The 17,539-nt window shown below is 44.8% G+C and overlaps 2 protein-coding genes across 3 annotated transcripts in view; one reads left to right on the top strand and one right to left on the bottom strand.

Moving 5' to 3' along the window:
• Positions 1 to 9,817, bottom strand: part of LOC143321227 (tetratricopeptide repeat protein 28-like) — a 158,925-nt gene extending 149,108 nt beyond the window's left edge. For both annotated transcript variants that reach the window (XM_076731437.1, XM_076731438.1), the window contains exons 1-2: positions 9,563 to 9,817; positions 6,837 to 7,136 (exon numbers count right to left, since the gene is read on the bottom strand). In XM_076731437.1, coding sequence (XP_076587552.1) covers positions 6,837 to 7,136; positions 9,563 to 9,592 — 330 coding nt within the window. In that variant the 5' untranslated portion in view covers positions 9,593 to 9,817. The remainder of the gene's footprint in view (positions 1 to 6,836; positions 7,137 to 9,562) is intronic.
• A 4,815-nt stretch (positions 9,818 to 14,632) lies between these two features.
• On the top strand, positions 14,633 to 17,048 carry LOC143321264 (L-serine dehydratase/L-threonine deaminase-like). The gene is made up of 7 exons (XM_076731499.1): positions 14,633 to 14,785; positions 14,925 to 14,964; positions 15,058 to 15,197; positions 15,595 to 15,686; positions 16,185 to 16,412; positions 16,498 to 16,622; positions 16,705 to 17,048. Exons 1-7 carry the CDS (start codon positions 14,633 to 14,635, stop codon positions 16,896 to 16,898), a joined length of 972 nt encoding a protein of 323 aa, XP_076587614.1. The 3' UTR covers positions 16,899 to 17,048.
• Positions 17,049 to 17,539: the final 491 nt, after the last annotated feature.

The following is a 17,539-nucleotide window of genomic DNA, read 5'->3' as shown; positions in this document are numbered from 1 at the left end:
AAACCACATTACATCATCCGACACTGAAAACCTATTCTTTGTGAACTTTGTGGGATCCGGCAGAGCATCGAAGATATATACTGTACAGAGCTTATGGTTGCTGTAAAAAAGAAAAGATGGGCCAATTTTCTTTTTTTTTCTACGTGTGCGCGCCTGGTGTTTCTTGAAAGCAGATTAAATTTTACTAAACACTACAATTTGGTGGGGCGCCTGGGTGGCAGAGAGGAAAACCACTTGGCCACCATCACAGCGACCCGGGTAAGCAGGATTTGGAATCCGCTGCTCCAAAATGTAAGAAAAAAGGAAAAGACAGCGAACACATCAACAGTGTATTGAGATAGTAAACTGAAAACAGCAGCACAGCCCTGGATTCACATTCTATCAGTGATATTACTGCCGTGACACTGTGCCTGAATGTATTACTCAGACTTATTTGACTTAAAGAAGGGGATGTGATTGAGGATGCAAATTGCATCCATCAGATTCATCGCAATGCCACAGCTCAGATGCATTTCACACTGAAAACTGTTACATGAGATACAAAACAGGCAGCAAAAGCATCTCATGTCCACAAAGAAGCAAAAGTCTGTTGTGGATACAGACGCGGCGCTGCTTACCAAACTGTCGCCCGGGATTAGTTTCATCTCGTCTGCGTAAAGAATGACACAGCTGCCAAGGAAGCGCTGCTGAAATCAAACTCGTGTGCGTGCGTGTGTGTGTGTGTGTGTGTGTGTGTGGTCACTTTCCCTCCATCATGGCTCGTACATACGTGCGGCACAGCTCAGCCGCAACGGCCTTCTAAAGGAAAAAGACAGAATTGAACTGCTCCCGCTTATTTCACAGATTTTCCAGACAAATAATTTCAGGTTTGTGCCCGCTAGCGCCAACCCTCTGTCCGTCCCGCTCTCCCTGGCCTATAATTACATGCCATTCATTTGATTTGTTCATTAGTTCGAGCCTCGGCTGGGTAGAAGCAAAACGGAACCCACTTATTAGTGGTTCATGACTCTGCTCTCTCCATGGTGAGCTCTAAAGCTTCGGTGGAAAACAGCAGCGGAGCGGTGGAAGAGGGGAAACTGGCGGGAAGACCTTATTCTAACCCAAAGCACACGACGTCATGAGGAGAGACAGCAGGGGAAGCGTGCTGTCATAATAAGCGCATATCCATAAAACCTTGCACGTAAAAACACTGGCAGGGTGTTCAGGAGGCCGACGAGGCAACCAACAAGTTTTTGCGAAGACGCATTTTTTCTTTCTTCTCCTGCATCGTTTTCCATCGTACAGCATGTGGTGCTTTTGAGACAATTTAATCAAATCAAAGTTAATTTAATCCACTGAGCGTACGTCATATTATCGTGCACTGCAGCTATTTTAATACCTGAATGTGACAAGATCTAGATCTGATTAATTTTGGTCTTTTCAGCTCATTTCAAGCGCTCAGCCGAGTCATTTTTCCAGTTTCTAACACGTGTGGACCTCTCCTCTCTCTGACAGCCCCGCCACTCACTTTTAAATAGTTTGAGCTCTTACGAAATCTTCAGAAAGTCATCGGTAATGACTTCTGACAGTGACAATCGCAAAATCCGCCTTCGTCTGTGTCGTCTTGTTGAAGGAAGTGCAGCTGCAGATGAGCTGCTGCGCCCCATTTTCCACCATAAGCTGATCATTTGCAAGCACGAAAAGGCGAGAAGCAATACATCTGATTTAAGAATGCGACGCGCTGAGCAACTTTCTCTGCACGGTCTTATAATGAGCCTCTGCCGTCTATCCATATTCTCATGACTAACTCCAGGCATTCATATTTTATAACTATTTATTCATAACTACGGGCAGGTATGCAGGTTGATGTCAGCTGCACTCTTTCAAATCAAATCATGCTAATCATAAATATGCATCAAGGGGTTTTATAAATATTCACTGATACATAGCGTGGCCTCAATATACATATAGAGTTCAGAATTCAGCATTTATTTTTTATTGTGTTTATTAATTTATATTTAATTTTCCTGTTTTAAATTTTCAAGTAGCTGGTGATGAATATATGTGCTGTAACCAGTCAGCAGTGAGATCTAAAAGTGCACAGGAGAGACCGGGAACAGCCAGGCACAGCGGCTTCAAGCTAAATGCTAATGTCAGCAGGCTAACAAGCTTCAAATGATAACACCGACACGTGGATGCTGATCACACAGCTGAGGCTGCTGGGAATGCCGTTTGGTTTATGACCAAAAAATACCTGCTGGACAAACTAAAAAATCTGACCTGAAGACAGCTTTAAGAAAAGATACTTTCTGGAAACATGAACGTCCACAGAGCTACACACTGCTAGCATGGCTAACAGCTGCTCGTCAGGATGGTTGACAGCTTCAGCTTTGCAAAACGTTTGATTTCAGGGAAAATAATGTAAAATAATGCACAAATAATCGTAGCACTCGGCGACATCGTGACCACCTGATACACGTTCTCTGCAGCACAAACACGCGCGGTTTAGCCCACTTACTGTGGCTTCACTGTGAGGTTTTCATGTCGTCATTCAGCATGTATCAAAATAATAGAACAGATCACCAAGACGTTATGAGATAAATATTTCAGATGGTGCGAATAAAAGCGAGAAGAAAGGAACAAGAGCCGTAACCACTCTCCACGTGAGATCAAAAGCCAGGTTCTTTATTCTCAACACACACCGAGATCAGATGAGAGCTGCTTTAACGGACTGTCATAGCGACAGGGGAGCATTACACCCCAGCGGTTTTCATCCACATGAAAAGCAGAGCGGCAAAGCATGAGGTCTTCAAACCACACAGCCGATTCTTTTTCTTCCTTACAGTAACGGCAGCAGACAGTGTCATCACCCAGCACTGCGGGAGAAAGAAGCTTTATGCCTCATCAGGGTGTCACCATCCAATCCTCACACAATTACTGGATATGCTGCCGCTGTAATTAAAGTCTCCTTTCAGCACTCCACACAGCGTGACCTTTTCCAATGCAAACACTCATTGTCCCGGTTAAACCCAGAGTCCCTCCACTGGGATGTAAACGGACATTTTAATGTTGGCGAAAAAGAAAAAAGTACGCGCTGAAAAAAATGGGAGCTTCATCTGGGAAACAAGGCTTGAAGGGTTTCAACCATCATTTAAAGATAAGGCAGCAACTTCGGCAACAAACGCTCGAGGAGACAGAATACCCTTGATAGGCACCATCATAACCTATAATCAGAAGATATGCAAATGATAGAGACGTTTCCCCTGACGGCGCGGTGCCAGTCATCTTTTGGTTCCCGGGGAGCTCTCCTGTCAGCGCTCACGCCGGAGAACGGCAGCGATAGCAGAAAGGACTGTTTGTTTAACATGTCACTGGAGGAGCCGTGAGGAGAGGGAGGAACCAGAAGGAGCAGCAGGATCCGTCTAGAGAGGGTACGGTCCTCTCTGTCGCTCCTGTGGGCCTGGAAAAGCACAGAATCGCAAAATCCTCGCAGGAGATAGACGCTAACACGTTTTCTATCTTACACAGCCGTGTCTTTAAATGTTAAAGAGTTAGCTGCAGTGTCGTTTGAAAGAGTCCATATATGAGGTTTTCCAGCCACTAGGTGTCGCACCAGAGCACCAGCAGGCGCCACCTCCCCGCTTCCTTCATGTTCTCAGCAAGAAAAGACGCTGAACACAAAGCGAGACAAAATAAAGTTCTCTGGACGAGAACAAGTGGCGAGGAACGCAGGAGGAAGCGCATCTTTACTGCTGCTAACAATCCAGTTAATTTAGTGACATTAGGAGCAAATTCAGCTTTCATCTGCCAACTGAGCTAAACCTCTGGAATGAAATTATTAGCATGCTTGCTATCCTGCTAACGCTAGCTGCCTAAAACATGCAGTAAAACGTTCTTCAGGTCGCTGACGTTTGACTGCTTCAGCTGTACGTTCTGTCCTCCACCGTATCTTTACACACTAAATGTGTGTTTGCTGCGATATTAAGGCTCAAAATCTCACATGCTGAACCTCTGAAGATTAATCACGCACATGAAAAGAAGCTTGATTATACATCGCACATTTTCTCCCAGCTTCCCTCCCAGAGACAAAGCGTGAACACACACACACACAAGCGTTGGCCCTGTTCTGTGAAATGACACCCTATTTTGTTCTCATTTAAGCTTTTTACATTCAGTAAGAGGGTGAGGTACAAAGGGCCTAAAGCTGTCTTGGGTCATTAAACCACACATTTTCCTTCTTCTTTCAGAATGTGTTTTCTGGCACTTACAGCAGAGAAAGCTGACAGATTAGACAGGGGGCTCCTTCACAGGCCGGCTGTGGGCTTCAGCGGGGTGGGCTGCTCGCCGGCGCTCGGGGCAGCGAAACCACGCCTGTCACTGTTTGACGGGCCAATCCAGAAGTGCAGTCGCAGGGAGGTAAGATTGATGATATTATGTACTCATGCGGGATCTGAATGCCAGCACACTCCTGTGATTTAATCCCTGTTCCTTCATCAAACATCCAGGCGCAGCAGATGGACTGTACAGCGCCAAAGCTCTCCTTCCCCGAGGCCGACGCCATAAGTGTCAAGACCACCGTCACTAATCAATTCTTAGAGGCAGCGACTAAATGAATAGAGGACCTGTAAGACGTTATCAGCGTTCATTCATTCCCACTCTGATATAAAAAAAAAAAACTCAGAGTCTCAGAAGAAGATCAGAGTTTAGACCAAACGTATTTCTTTTCTGACACATCAGAGAAAAAAACTGGAAGATGGATTTGTCGTGACCTTGACCTCCACCTGTACATTAATGAAGCACAAAAAAAACACCTCCCGTGAAATCCTCCGTGGTGGCTGCACTGATATATGTCTGCGTACATTTCTACACTCAGATGAAAGCCGGTCACGATGAACATTTTGCTTCCCTTGAACCCACTAAATGAAAAAAACATCTCGGAAATGAAATGGCTTGGATGCTGTTTTTGGTCCTGCACAAGCAGAACGCTTCCTGTTTGACGTGACTGACCCCTAGTGGTGATCGAAGAAACTTCATTTAAAACATGAACATGCACCCCTCTGTACAATTGTCAATACGGCAGACATATTAATCCCCTTGTCTCCTGTTACAAAGTAAAACACAGGGGTCAGGCTATACATTGACTCAGTCTGCTAACGCAAACTTGAGCACGAGAGTCAAAGCTGTCAGGCAATAAATCCAAGAATAAGCAGAGCTACACAGCCTAGATTAAGCCAACCATCCCCCAGTCAGACCACAAAGAATTCATTGTACTTGGACAGCATATAAAGAGGAGAAAGGAGAATGATTTTGGCAGCGATTTTCAATTACAGTTTGGTCTCACTGGCCTCAGCGGGTTACGAGGTCTCTCCCGAATGAGCGCGATGTGCCCTATGCTAATGCTACAAAGTGAGAGGCGACACTACTGCTGCAGAGGTGGTCATCACATAGAAGAAACACGGGACTGGAACACATCTGGACAGCAACTGCATATTCAAAACAAAAATGTGAAGGGCTGTCATCATCAGCACGAGCCAGAAGGACGGCAGGCGCTCATCAATGAGAGCTTTACTTCTCTCTCTGCTTACTTCTGTTTTTCTTCTGTGCCGTCAGTAGTGAAAATGTATGAACGTGTACTGAAAGACGTCTAAAACAGCTGGACAGCAACTGGATAATCACAACAGAAATGTGAACAGCGAGTGCTCGAAGGTCTGCATTCATCAGTGAGAGCTTTACTCTTTTTTTTGCTCTTTTTTCTCTTACAAGGTCGGCACTGGGGCTAACTGATGTCACAGGCTTTGTCCTTGTCCACTTCAGCTCCGTCTTTAGTCTGCGTTCTTTCTTAAAATACGTATTTCTTCTTTTTTTTCTCTCTCTCTCTCTCGTTTTCCTTTATTTTCTTTTGTATTGCCTGCAGCACAAATGTATAAATGTGTACTGAAAAACTGAAACAGCTGCACAGCATCTGTATATTCATATAAATGTGAACAATAAGTGCTCAAAGGACTGCATTCATTGTCTCTATTCAAATGTCCACACACACACGGCACACGACATTATCTGTGTAATGAAAAGTGACAGTCCTCTGTGCAGTGACTCATCTCTACGGTGGAGGAAACCTACCTGAGCATCCGAAGACACACGACCTCACATCAAACAAGAGGTGGCCACTGATGCATCATTGGTAGCGACAAATCATCATCAATACCACTCTACCACATTATCATCAATCTCTCCCTCTCCAAAGACCGAAGTATCTCTCCATGCTAAATCCTGAAATCAATGCATTTCTATCACTGGGAGGAATTGGTCTCCCAGTGATCTCTGCGGCTGAGTAATGTGAAATCTATCGCAGGTTAGTCCACGTGGCCTGGACAAGATCAAAGACAAGACCCCAGAAAAACTTTGTATTGATCAGCGGCCACAAGAATGCGACCGAGGAGCGAAGGTGTGAGTGGAATTTGAAACGCCTCCAACTGGAGATAAATCATCTGATTTCTGTGAGAAAAAAGCAACGGTGCTAAATTTCTTATTAAATTTCTTATGAACTGTTCGATTATCACCTTCTGTACTGACTAAATGTCATTTTTGACAGCACAATTCGGATTAAACTTGCAGACCCTTTCAGTCTGTGCAGCTACGTCCTGATACTTACATTTCAAATTGGCAGTGATTTGAACATCAGAGCCCCAGAATTAGATTTGATATGATGAGACTCACACTGTTTGACAATGACACTCTGCTGGTGGACAAGGCAACGATTTCTGTTTTACAGGGCGAAAACTCTTCCCTTCATGTCGCCCCACAGAGGCTCTACAGTGTTGGTGTACCCATCGTTCAAGCTGTCGCCGCACGCTTACCTTGGGCCACTTGGGATTGAGCTCACAAGCCTTCTCAGCATCATCCAGCGCCGCCTGGTGTTGTCCCAGTTTGAGGAGCGCCGCCGAGCGGTTGCTGTACAGGATGCAGTTCTGGGGGTCGGCTTGTAGGGCGTTGGTGTACAAATGAACGGCCGCCTGAAAGTCACCGCGCTGACACGCCTCATTGCTCTGCTGCACTTTCTCCATGAACTCCGCTTTGCTGAGACCATACCTGACGCCGCCGTCTCCAGAAACACAGCGGAGAGGTCGGCCCGCCGTCCGAGAGCCGAAGATTGAAAACTGCAGAAATAGAGAGGAGGGAGATGAATCCAACACTTGACTGACAGGAGTGCCCCTGAGCAAGACCCTCAATAACATACACACAGTATAGTAGTTGCTCAAGGAAAAGTACAAATATACAAAACTATTAGCATCAAAATATACTTGAAGCAGTAAAAGTTCTAATTATGCAGAATGGCCCATTTCATAACATACTTTACACTATTGGATCTATTTATTGATGCATTAATAAGTTCATCACTTTAAATGTTGCAGCTGTTAAAAGAGGAGCTCATTTCAATGACTGTCAATTATCATTTGTGTTAATAATCCAGATCTGCAAAGCAACCAGCAACTAAAGCTTTTAAATGAATGTGTAGGACTAAAAAGTACAATGTGTGCCTCTCTAATGAAAGTATAAAGCAGCAGAAAATGGCAATACTCAAGTAAAGTACAAGCCAACGTTAATGTCTGCTGTGAACAGCACAGTATAAAAACCAGGAGCGACATGATCCATAATCCGATACGTCTCCAGTGACTTTAATTCAGCTCCGATGGAAAATGACACAGTTGCAGCGAGACTGAGAGCATACGAAGAACTCTGACGTCCCACTGTGAAATCTAAATAATAACACGACTGCACGAAGCATCAGTGTGTCTGTGGGGGTGTACTGTGGCATGACCTAAAATTAAAAACAAGGCTTCCAAAACAAGAAGTTATTGTTCTGTCAGCAGTGTTTTAACCCGGATAAAGACCATCTGCACAGCACATGTAACTTTCATTTATTGTTAAAGTCCAAGGCTCATTCAATAATAAGGACTGGTTCATCAGAGTTAATAAATGTGGGTCTTTAGCTCAGCAACTTTTATCCTTCACGTCCTGCTCCTTCAAAATAAAGCCTGAATCTGTCCTGACGTTGATGACCTGTTCTTCCTCTCTCGTGCTCATTCCACACACCAATCTCCTTCTGCGCTCAGATAATACCTGGCTGAGCGCGAGGCCATCGGCACTGACGTGGGACTGAATCCGTTTCTGCTCCCATTCAAACTCAACTTGTTAACCTCCTCAACCAACTGGCAGCCAAACCATCTGAATGTGAGAGCAATTATCATATTGACTCACGTCTTACTGGAACTTCATCCAACCAATACAGTCTGATTGATTAAGTAGATGAGTGCCGCATCCATTTAACGGCGACGGTTTGCTGAGTGTTACTGAATCATGAAATTCATCTCGGGTTGCATGTTTTTAGGGCCAACTTCCATTATACCTCTTTCTCACCACACCTCCTCAGACTGAATTCTGGGATAGGGCAGGCCGGGTAATTACTTCCAGAGGCCCAGGGAGTCGAAGCAGCCGACATGAGGGCTTTGGGTATCAAGCAGATTTAACATCAAGTTACAGCGCTCTACCAATCAGACGCTTTCTTGCAGCCTTCATCTTTTCCACCTTTTCTTGCATGATGGCCAGTAAATGATCATTTCCATCACATGACAGCATGGAAAAGGATCGACTTCCTGCTTCTCTCTGGCACGACTTCACTTGGTTAAAAGATCAATTACGCTGCATTATCACCAGTAAACCAGTGGGATTTGTGCACCGGGGGGGTTAAAAACAAGACTTCACTTTTGGGGTTTGAGGCTACCCACCCTTCAGAAAGAGTGACCCCCACTTCACCACTGACAGCACAGTCACGCATGCTGCTGACATTCAAAGGCTCTGCTCCCACAGAAATGTCAGGAGAAGCATCTATTATAGATTAGTGCTTCCAGAGCTGGAGAGCATGCAGATCTCCCCTTGAAACAAACCCTCCAGCGGCTGACTTCAGCTGATCTGCACCAGAGAGAGGGGTGATTCTGCAGGAGGGTCAGCTGGTGCAACACACCGGGGGCTGCCTGCTGTATGTGGCAGGAAGGGTGGAGAGGGAGAGATAATGAGAGCCTGCACACAGGACACCCCACCAACTTCATCATGACGAGACAAAGAGACAGCGACGAGCCCAAAATGCAAACACAGTCTGGACTGCGCAGAGTTCCAGTTTTGTTGGGAATTATGAGGATTTGTTCATGGCAATAAACGCAAACTTACTGCCACTGGGGGATCCTGGCAGCGCGAGCTTCTCTGCGCATGCAGTGACAAAATAAGCGCGGTTTGGGTTTATTTTGCAATCTGTGCGCTCTTGCATTGACATTTTAAATCCCATTTCTGTTGGCTATTGTCTGCGCCAGGAGAGCCCGCACGTCCACCGTGCAGCTCAGTACAGTATGCATGACTGGAAAATCGATAGAGGTCTTTTACGAGGTTTGCGCAGGAATGGCCATTTGGTATTTCCTGTCCAGGACGCGAGGTAAAAAGTGTTATTCAGCGGGGAAATAAAGTGCCAGCGAGTAGAAAAATGGCAGCTCGCACGGCAGTGCACAAAGCAGCACTTTTTGAACGTGTTTACCTTTTCTTTCAGAGTCGCTTGCTTCTCCATCCTGTCTGACTGCTCTGGTTTGTGAGACGGGTTATCGCTCTCATCCCATCACACTCCTTCTTCGCTTTTTTTGTCGACCGTTTCTGCGTCCAGAGGTGTCCAAAAGTCAGCCAACAAGTCCACGCTGAGCCGCGAGGGTCGACGAGGAAATTCCACAAACACTGAGCCGAGTGGCGTCCAGGAGAAACTTTTCTCAAGGAAAGAAGTGCGCCATGTTGTCAAATCTTTTCCTTTTCCTTTTTTTTTTTTTTTTTTTTTTTTTTTTTTTTCGTGTCTTTTTCCCCTGTTGCCATAGCGGGTTTGGAGCGCTGTGCGGAGGGAGGCATGGAGGTCAGAGGGAGCCGCAGCCAGCTGTAGAAACGCGCCATTAATCAATGTATCAGTCGGTTATGCTTTGATTGGTTTCTACAGTTAGTGTTTGCTGTTACAAACCATTTATTTCAGGGGATTTCAAAGCAAATGGGAGCGAACTTTCAGGTCAGAGGCGTTCAAAGACTCAGTGAGGGCAGGGGGGAGATGAAAAGGGGGCACCTCTCCCAGCCTGCCGGTGCCCCACACCGGCGCCTCGTATTGTAGGTAAAAACATGTGTCTAAATGTGCAAGAATACATGATAAAGTGTCCTCAATGATCAGCGGCGCACATGCAAAAACCAGACGTCATGTTTCAAAAAGCACTTTTGCTATCGAGCAGCAACTGTCGTTACTGTCATCAATACACATTTCTCATCTGCAGACTTTCTTGTCAACACATTTGAACCAATGATGTAACTTACTGTGAGCAGTAATTCACCATTTTTCAGATCTACTTGAATTACTAACATTACAGTATCTTAGATTTTATTGCATTGTTCCTACATTCCCGTGTTTACATTTTTTTAATTAAGCTAGTAAATAATCCTGTCAGTCACTACACAGCATATGTGATGTTTCCATACTTCATCACACCCTCAAAAAGTAGTTACATGCATAAGAAAACATGCACATTCAAAAATATGCTTCTAACTGTGCAAGTAGCCAAACAAACTTTAGGACAGTGGAGTGGCATATGGGGTGACCAATCAGATTTCAGGGGTGGCCAGTGCCACTCACCTGGACACGCCTGGTGTGAGATGTTCAAAAGACAACAGATGAAAAACAACATTTTGCTGTTTCTTCAGTGTTGCACCATCTGAAAACTGTAGCTGAGCAGGAGAAAATACTTTGAAAATTTAGCTGAGATGAAATTCGGTGTTCAATGTCATTCACATCCACATCGAACAGACAAAGCAGATGCACTTTAAACAGGCTCAAACAGCGCCAGTCATTATTCGATAAACACAGAAAGAGTGAGGAGCACTCTGACATTTCTTCAGCATTAAACATAATGAGAGCTTCACTGTCAGGCATAAACGTAGATCCAAGCACTGTGCTGACATCTCATTAGGAAAATAGAAGTTGTCATTGCGTTCGTCGGGCCAGCACCATGTGGTTGTGAACAGTTCGGCCTGAGGTCGGCGTCAGAGGGAAACTTAATCAAAGCGGTTTATTTTCTGGTGAGAATGAAATTGTTCAGAGATTTGGATACATGAGTTCACATCAAGGGCCAATGAACAGTTAACCAGCAAACAGAAACAGCTGGATGACGGTTGTATGACGAGTGGTAGACCCAGAGAGTAAACAGGTGCTAAAGGGTTTGAAAGGGTCACAGGCGGGGGTCCTCAAATGAAAATGAATACTGCTTCTGCATGTGTGTTATTACTGAGTGACCTGTACACTGACATTCCACCTGCCTAATGAATGCTTTCACTTTTGATACCTGAAGTGCACTTTGCTGGTAATACCTTCAGTAAGTGCAACACAAAGTTTCACTTTAATCGAGTATTTTTACTCTGTGGTGTTGCTTCTTTGTGAATACTGACAACCAATCACAACCCGTGCAGGTGAGAGGCCCTGCAGGTATTTCAACTCTTTTTTTGTTCGGTGTTTCTGGAGCATTTTCCTGAATCTCTCACATCCTCCAAAGTTACTACAGATATATATTAATACATAACTGTTTCTAGCCCTTCAGACTAGGACTGCAGAATGATTTTAATGAGATTTTAGGCAAGAAGTCTGTGTAATAAAACCAGGAGCTGAAGCAGACTGCTCTAAGATAAAACATATTTTTTGTATGTGCAGTTCCTCACCAGCAGATGGTGTAACAATCCTTTACTGAGTAGCTTTCGGCCTTGACACCAGCTGTCGTGTAATTCCCTGCAAACTGAGGCAAAGTAACAGAAGTCCTGCAATAAGCCTTTTTTCACAGCAAACGTTGTGGCATGTCAGAGCAGGCAGGAAAAGCACACGTGTAATTAACAGCACTGATGATGGCTGCTTTGCATTTAGCTGTTTCCACTTTGGGGCCACTGGTATTGTCATGCTGGGTCACTGGCATGGCTTTCACTGGGACGTTGATAATGTAGCAGGCTCCACCTGTGCTGCTCCTACTCTGACATGTCAAAATGTCTCCGAGAACAAAGGCCGCCGTTTAAACTTTCCTGTGCACTTTCTATGAAAACGCGTCTTGCTTTCAGTTTGGCTGCTGCATATTTTTGAGAACACCCAATGGTTATATTTAGATTTACATCCACAGAAGCATTGAAATGAAGTTGGAGCTTTAAAATGGGTGGAGCGGGAAATGCTTTGCACTCCTGGGTTAAAGGTTTAAAATTATCCAGTAGGCTTTGTGCAAAATATGATATTAATAACATGGAAATGCAGCTTGTTTGTGTCACCATGTGAGCTTTCAACATGTAACACTGATCGCAAAGATAAAATGTAAATACCTTAAATGACAAACTGAGACAGTTGCTCTCATTTTAACTTTTTATTTAAAGCTCTGTTTGTGCATCACGTGGTCATGCCAAAAATCACTGCCAAACAAGGGAGTGACTTGACTGTAGCCTCCGTCGTGTCGTTTCTGGACTTTCTGCAGTTCTTCGCTGTGAAAGAGCAAACATGAAAAATTTAGGCCCACATTTTGTTCTGTTATTATGTTCATTTTACCATGAATTCATCTTCATGGACGCTTTCTTCGTGTAGTTTGGTAGCAAATATAGTGAGTGAGTGATTATGGATAAATGTGTATCTAACTGTGGACTGCTGCTACAGGTGCATTAAGTAATAGTCCATAAAATAAAAGAACACCCATGTGAACAGATGATTGAGCATTAAATGCATTGTGATAATAACATAAAATAAATAGATTTTTACTTTTACTGTGAGAGAGTTAAAGCTTCATTTCTCCACTAAATGACTGTTGAAAGAGGTTTTTTTGGCAGTATTTTCTGTTTTGTTGATGACTGTATGAAGAGATTTGGAAACTTGTTTTGATGTTTGTGTCTCCTTTTCTTTTTTTTCTGTTTATGCATCCAAACTTGAAGATCAAGCCCATATTTAACTATGACGTTATCCATGCCGAGCGCTGACAGATGCACTGTGCTCCCCAGACTTCCCTGCCTGCTATAAAGCTTGGTTTCAGTATTTCTACTGATGTAGCAGCTCCTGATGGGTATGGTTAAATATACAGGCCAAATAACCTGCAGGTTACTTAGTGCATAGACCAGGGAGACCCAAACTTTTTCCCTTGAGGGGCCAAAGCTGAAACTTAATGGAGGCAAGCACTTATTGTATTGTGTTGTATTGTTAAGATGAAGAGTGGGATCCGCGGTTCTCTGACTGACTTCCTGCATAAAGTGTCTCTCTCCCTGCTGTCTTCAAATTATGAAAAATGAAATATTTAAAGAGCATTTTTACTTGAGCCAGCTCATTTAATCAGCTGCTTTTTCTCACCTGACAGACTGACCAACGTTCAGTGACAGTGAAGAAGTACTCAAGTAAAATGGAGAGATACTCTATTACAAGTAAAAGTCCTGAATACAAACTCATTCAAGCCTTTTTAAAAAGTAATTATTCAGTATTTTTTTTATATTTGAAGGTGGTGGTGGGGCTCATTTTGATGACTTTATACATTCTGTAACGAGTCGTCATATTTAATAAATGAATAATGTGAGTTTTCCATTAAAATCCGCTCATAGCGTAAAAAGTCCACCTCCAGTATTTCTCATGAAGAATCAGAAACAGTACTCACTGACCTTCCTTTGAGTAACGAGGTACTCAGTTACATTCCACCACTTACATGTTATTTAAGGCCATTTGGTGGCTCATTTTGAGCATTTTTCCTCTTCCTCTGTCAGTCTGGAGCCTGATCTAAAGGCGCTGTGCTCCTCTTGGTTTGAGGCAGCTCTCAGCGCCGGGACTCCGGATCGTGCAGGTTTGAACCGTCCGCACGGAGGCCGCTCTCAGCCCGCTTTTGGTATTTGACCATCGGGGCGAAAATAGGAGCGACTCTTTTGGTAATGCCAGCGGGGCACGCAACTCCTTTAGAGGGGAGAGGAACACGCGAAGGACAGCGTGTAAAAATGTCATTGGGGTCACAACGGAGGCGAGAAGAGGGCGAAATTATGTAATGATGACCGGGGAGACATGTGTTTACACGCTTTCTATTCTGCACAATCAGATGAAAATATTCCTTCTTTATTACAACAGCAGCAGCTGGAAATCTTGTTTTTTTATTTTCTCATTCTTTTTCCCATTTAGCTCCCAGTCCTTCCAGTCACACCAGTGCAGACTGTTTGAGGAGCCCAGTTCACATCAGACCCTGACTCATCCTTGAAAAGTGTTTGTTGTTGAAGAAAGTGGGCTGAAATTCAATGGGGGCGATTTCGTTCATCCTCAGCCTGCTTCTGACTCCCTGTCACTGGGAGGGTCTGCTGCCTGAAGGCCTGGTGCTGATTGGTCGACAAGTGGGCCTCCTTTGACAAGCCCACAGCACAAGTAGGTATATATGCCCTTCACATGCAATACAAGAGAAATAAGGAAGTTTGGGATCATCCATAACCGGAGCAGCTCATCCTGTCATCATCTGAGACGTCTGGTAAGCCGAAGCATAAAGTCATCTATGACCTCCGAGGAAAGAGGAAACAGCCCCTTAACGTTTCTTTACTGGTGTTCCACAGCGATATGAAGACCCAGCAGCCTCTCCATGTGGCCACTCCAGTGAGGCAGAGCCTCGCCCTGACTAAAGTAGCTGGGACCTCCGTTTACCTCAAGCTGGATTCATCGCAGCCCACGGGATCCTTTAAGATCCGGGGCATCGGACACCTCTGTAAAACTGTGAGTGATCCTCTCCTCTCCTGTCCTGGGATGATGTGTCAGCCCTGTTTGGCAGAGTGTGGACCAGTTGAAGTGTGTCAGATCCGGTCTTGCTGGACTCTGCAACACTCTTGGCTGTAATGTCTCTTTCTCCTTGCAGTGGGCAGAGCGAGGATGTGAGCGCTTTGTGTGCTGTTCAGGTGAGCGCTGGAGCAAAATACCTCTGTTTAAGGCTTGTCTTTGGCTCTGTTGGTGTGTTTGAGTGTGTAATCTTTGACACTATTGGCCCACAGGTGGAAACGCTGGTATGGCCGCAGCTTACTCTGCCCGTCAGCTTGGGGTACCTGCAACCATAGTAGTTCCAAGTGTGACACCGAACCCAACAGTGGACAGGCTGAAGGACGAAGGCGCCACCGTGGTTATTCATGGGAAGGTTGGTTCATTTCACGTGTTGTTTTCTACGCTCTTTACACCAAACTTTTTCTTTTTTTTCCAGAATAGATGCTAATAAATGTAAGTAATGGTGGATTCTGGTTCAATTTTGTGCACCATTATTATTACTCTTTTATTTTTCTTCACCCAGTTGTGATACTTTTGACCCACTGTGAATGCAAAATGATGAGACGACACCAGCAGACAAATGAATTCAAATGGTTTTATTGATTCATGCACTGATGCAGAAATCTAATCAAAGTGGAGAATAAATGTTGAGTAAAGCTCCATGATGTGCTGAGAAGAGACACTGCAGCAAAGACATGCACAACATGTTCTGACGGCTGTTGTTGCTTCAGCTCATCAGATTAAATGAAGCCGCGTCTGATCTTTTTCAGGCTCTAAATGAAAGCATTGAATACGGACAGCAGCTTGTGGCAAACAACCCCGGCTGGATCTTCATCTCCCCCTTTGATGATCCCCTCATCTGGTAAGAGACACAGCCCGTCTGGCCTTCAAGGAGAGTGGCAGCAGTGACGTTAGTATGTAGGCTACTCTGTGCAGAAAGACTTGCATTGTGGTCTATCATCAGGAGACAGAGAGCGAGGGCGATAAGACTCCTCCTAAAGGAAATCAAATTGTTTTCAATTTCAAAGTGACTGATAGCAACACCTGTGTTATCATGTCCTGTCAGTCATGCTCATGCTTGGAGCCGTTCAGGGGCTGGACGAGTTGTTGCGTCAGAAACACGCTATCTTAGAACTCTGAGAAGGTGTCAGACAATTCATTTACACGTTGAGCGTCACAGTCGAGGTGTTAAACACAGCCATAAATCACTGACATCATCAGCTACTTGTGATATGATCAGCATTTTAGAACAGACTCACATTTATGGGAGATTTATTGCCTCAAAATTTGCTTTTTCACATTATGCTGAAATCAATGAATTTCCAGGAAACTGACAGTGTGTGTGTGTGTGTGTGTGCAGGGAAGGCCACACATCTCTGGTGAAGGAGCTGGAGCAAGACCTGAGGGAGAAGCCAGGAGCGGTAGTGTTGTCGGTGGGAGGTGGAGGCCTGCTGAACGGGGTGGTGGAGGGTCTGCGTCGTGCCGACTGGGCTGATGTGCCCATCGTAGCGATGGAAACCTTGGGAGCGCACAGCCTCAGTGCAGCGATGAAGGCCGGGGAGCTGGTCACTCTACCTGAAATCACCAGGTAAAAAAACCTAATGACGGATATTAGACTCAGGTAACATGACCCCACATTTTTCTCTAGACTGGCTTTTCTTTTTGCTCTCCAGTGTTGCGACCACACTGGGCCTGACAAGAGTGTCTGCGCAGACTCTCAAACTGGTGAACGAGCACACGGTTTTCTCACAAGTCGTCACAGACCAGGAGGCCGTAAAAGCTGTGGAACGCTTTGTAGGTGAGTACGACCTGAGCACACTCACAGCAGCTCCAAAATGGCACCAAACCAGCCGTGAGACGGATCTGTCCTCTTTGTGCAGATGATGAGAAGGTCCTGGTGGAGCCTGCCTGCGGCGCTGCCCTGGCAGCCGTGTACAGCGGCGTTATCAAAAGGCTGCAGGACGAGGGCAAGCTGGCGCAGCGCCTGGGCCCCGTGGTCATCGTGGTGTGCGGCGGCAACAACATCAGCATGGAGCAGCTATGGAGGCTGAAAAAGCAGCTTGGTATTATCTAGCGCTGGCGGCCACCTCACGTCTGCCTGACCTTTCCTGCATTCCTCCATCAGCTGGTCTCAATCCGTGAACCCCGTCATTCATGTGCTCCAGAGATCGAATCATTCCAGACCGAAACTCTCCCGAGCACTGAGACGAAAGTGGGACGGAGCTGCTGGAGGGACTTTTTTTTTTCTGCTGAAAATGTGATTGTGACGCTGCTCTGGTAGAGGTAGTTTCTGACTTGTTTTTGCATTTGCTTGCTTTGTAAAAGTACTTGTATGTTGTTCCTCTGCTTTTGTACTTTGGAATGTATTTAAGAATGAATAAAGTATATTTCTGAATATTCTGCCTGAAGAATTACTTCCCTGCTTTGACAGTTTCTTATTCCTGGCTGCAGGTGGGATGTAAAATAAAGATTGATCCACTTCCTCACAGCATAAGCTTTAACCAGCAGGTAAATAATACATGAATGGACTTATGGCCAATATTAGCTTATTGCAGGTAAATTTTTATTGCTGTATCAGTATCAGACGAGTGTATCAGTCAAAAATCCAGCCTTAGTTGGGCTCTTTATACTCTACAGAATATCCTTAATGACTGAACATGTCATGTTTTTAATTGTACTCTTCAAAACATGCCTCCAAAGTAAAAGTACTTCACT

The sequence above is a fragment of the Chaetodon auriga genome, chromosome 5 (genome assembly GCF_051107435.1).
Source record: "Chaetodon auriga isolate fChaAug3 chromosome 5, fChaAug3.hap1, whole genome shotgun sequence".
Lineage (NCBI taxonomy): Eukaryota > Metazoa > Chordata > Actinopteri > Chaetodontiformes > Chaetodontidae > Chaetodon > Chaetodon auriga.
This window is presented reverse-complemented; position numbering and strand designations above follow the sequence as displayed.

Bases quoted from the DNA above. Each gene is read 5' to 3' on its own strand.
- LOC143321264 (XM_076731499.1), top strand. From the start codon at position 14,633: ATGAAGACCCAGCAGCCTCTCCATGTGGCCACTCCAGTGAGGCAGAGC. The intron at 15,198-15,594 runs GTTGGTTCATTT...GATCTTTTTCAG, and splicing joins CCGTGGTTATTCATGGGAAG to GCTCTAAATGAAAGCATTGA. The intron at 16,413-16,497 runs GTAAAAAAACCT...TTTGCTCTCCAG, and splicing joins ACTCTACCTGAAATCACCAG to TGTTGCGACCACACTGGGCC.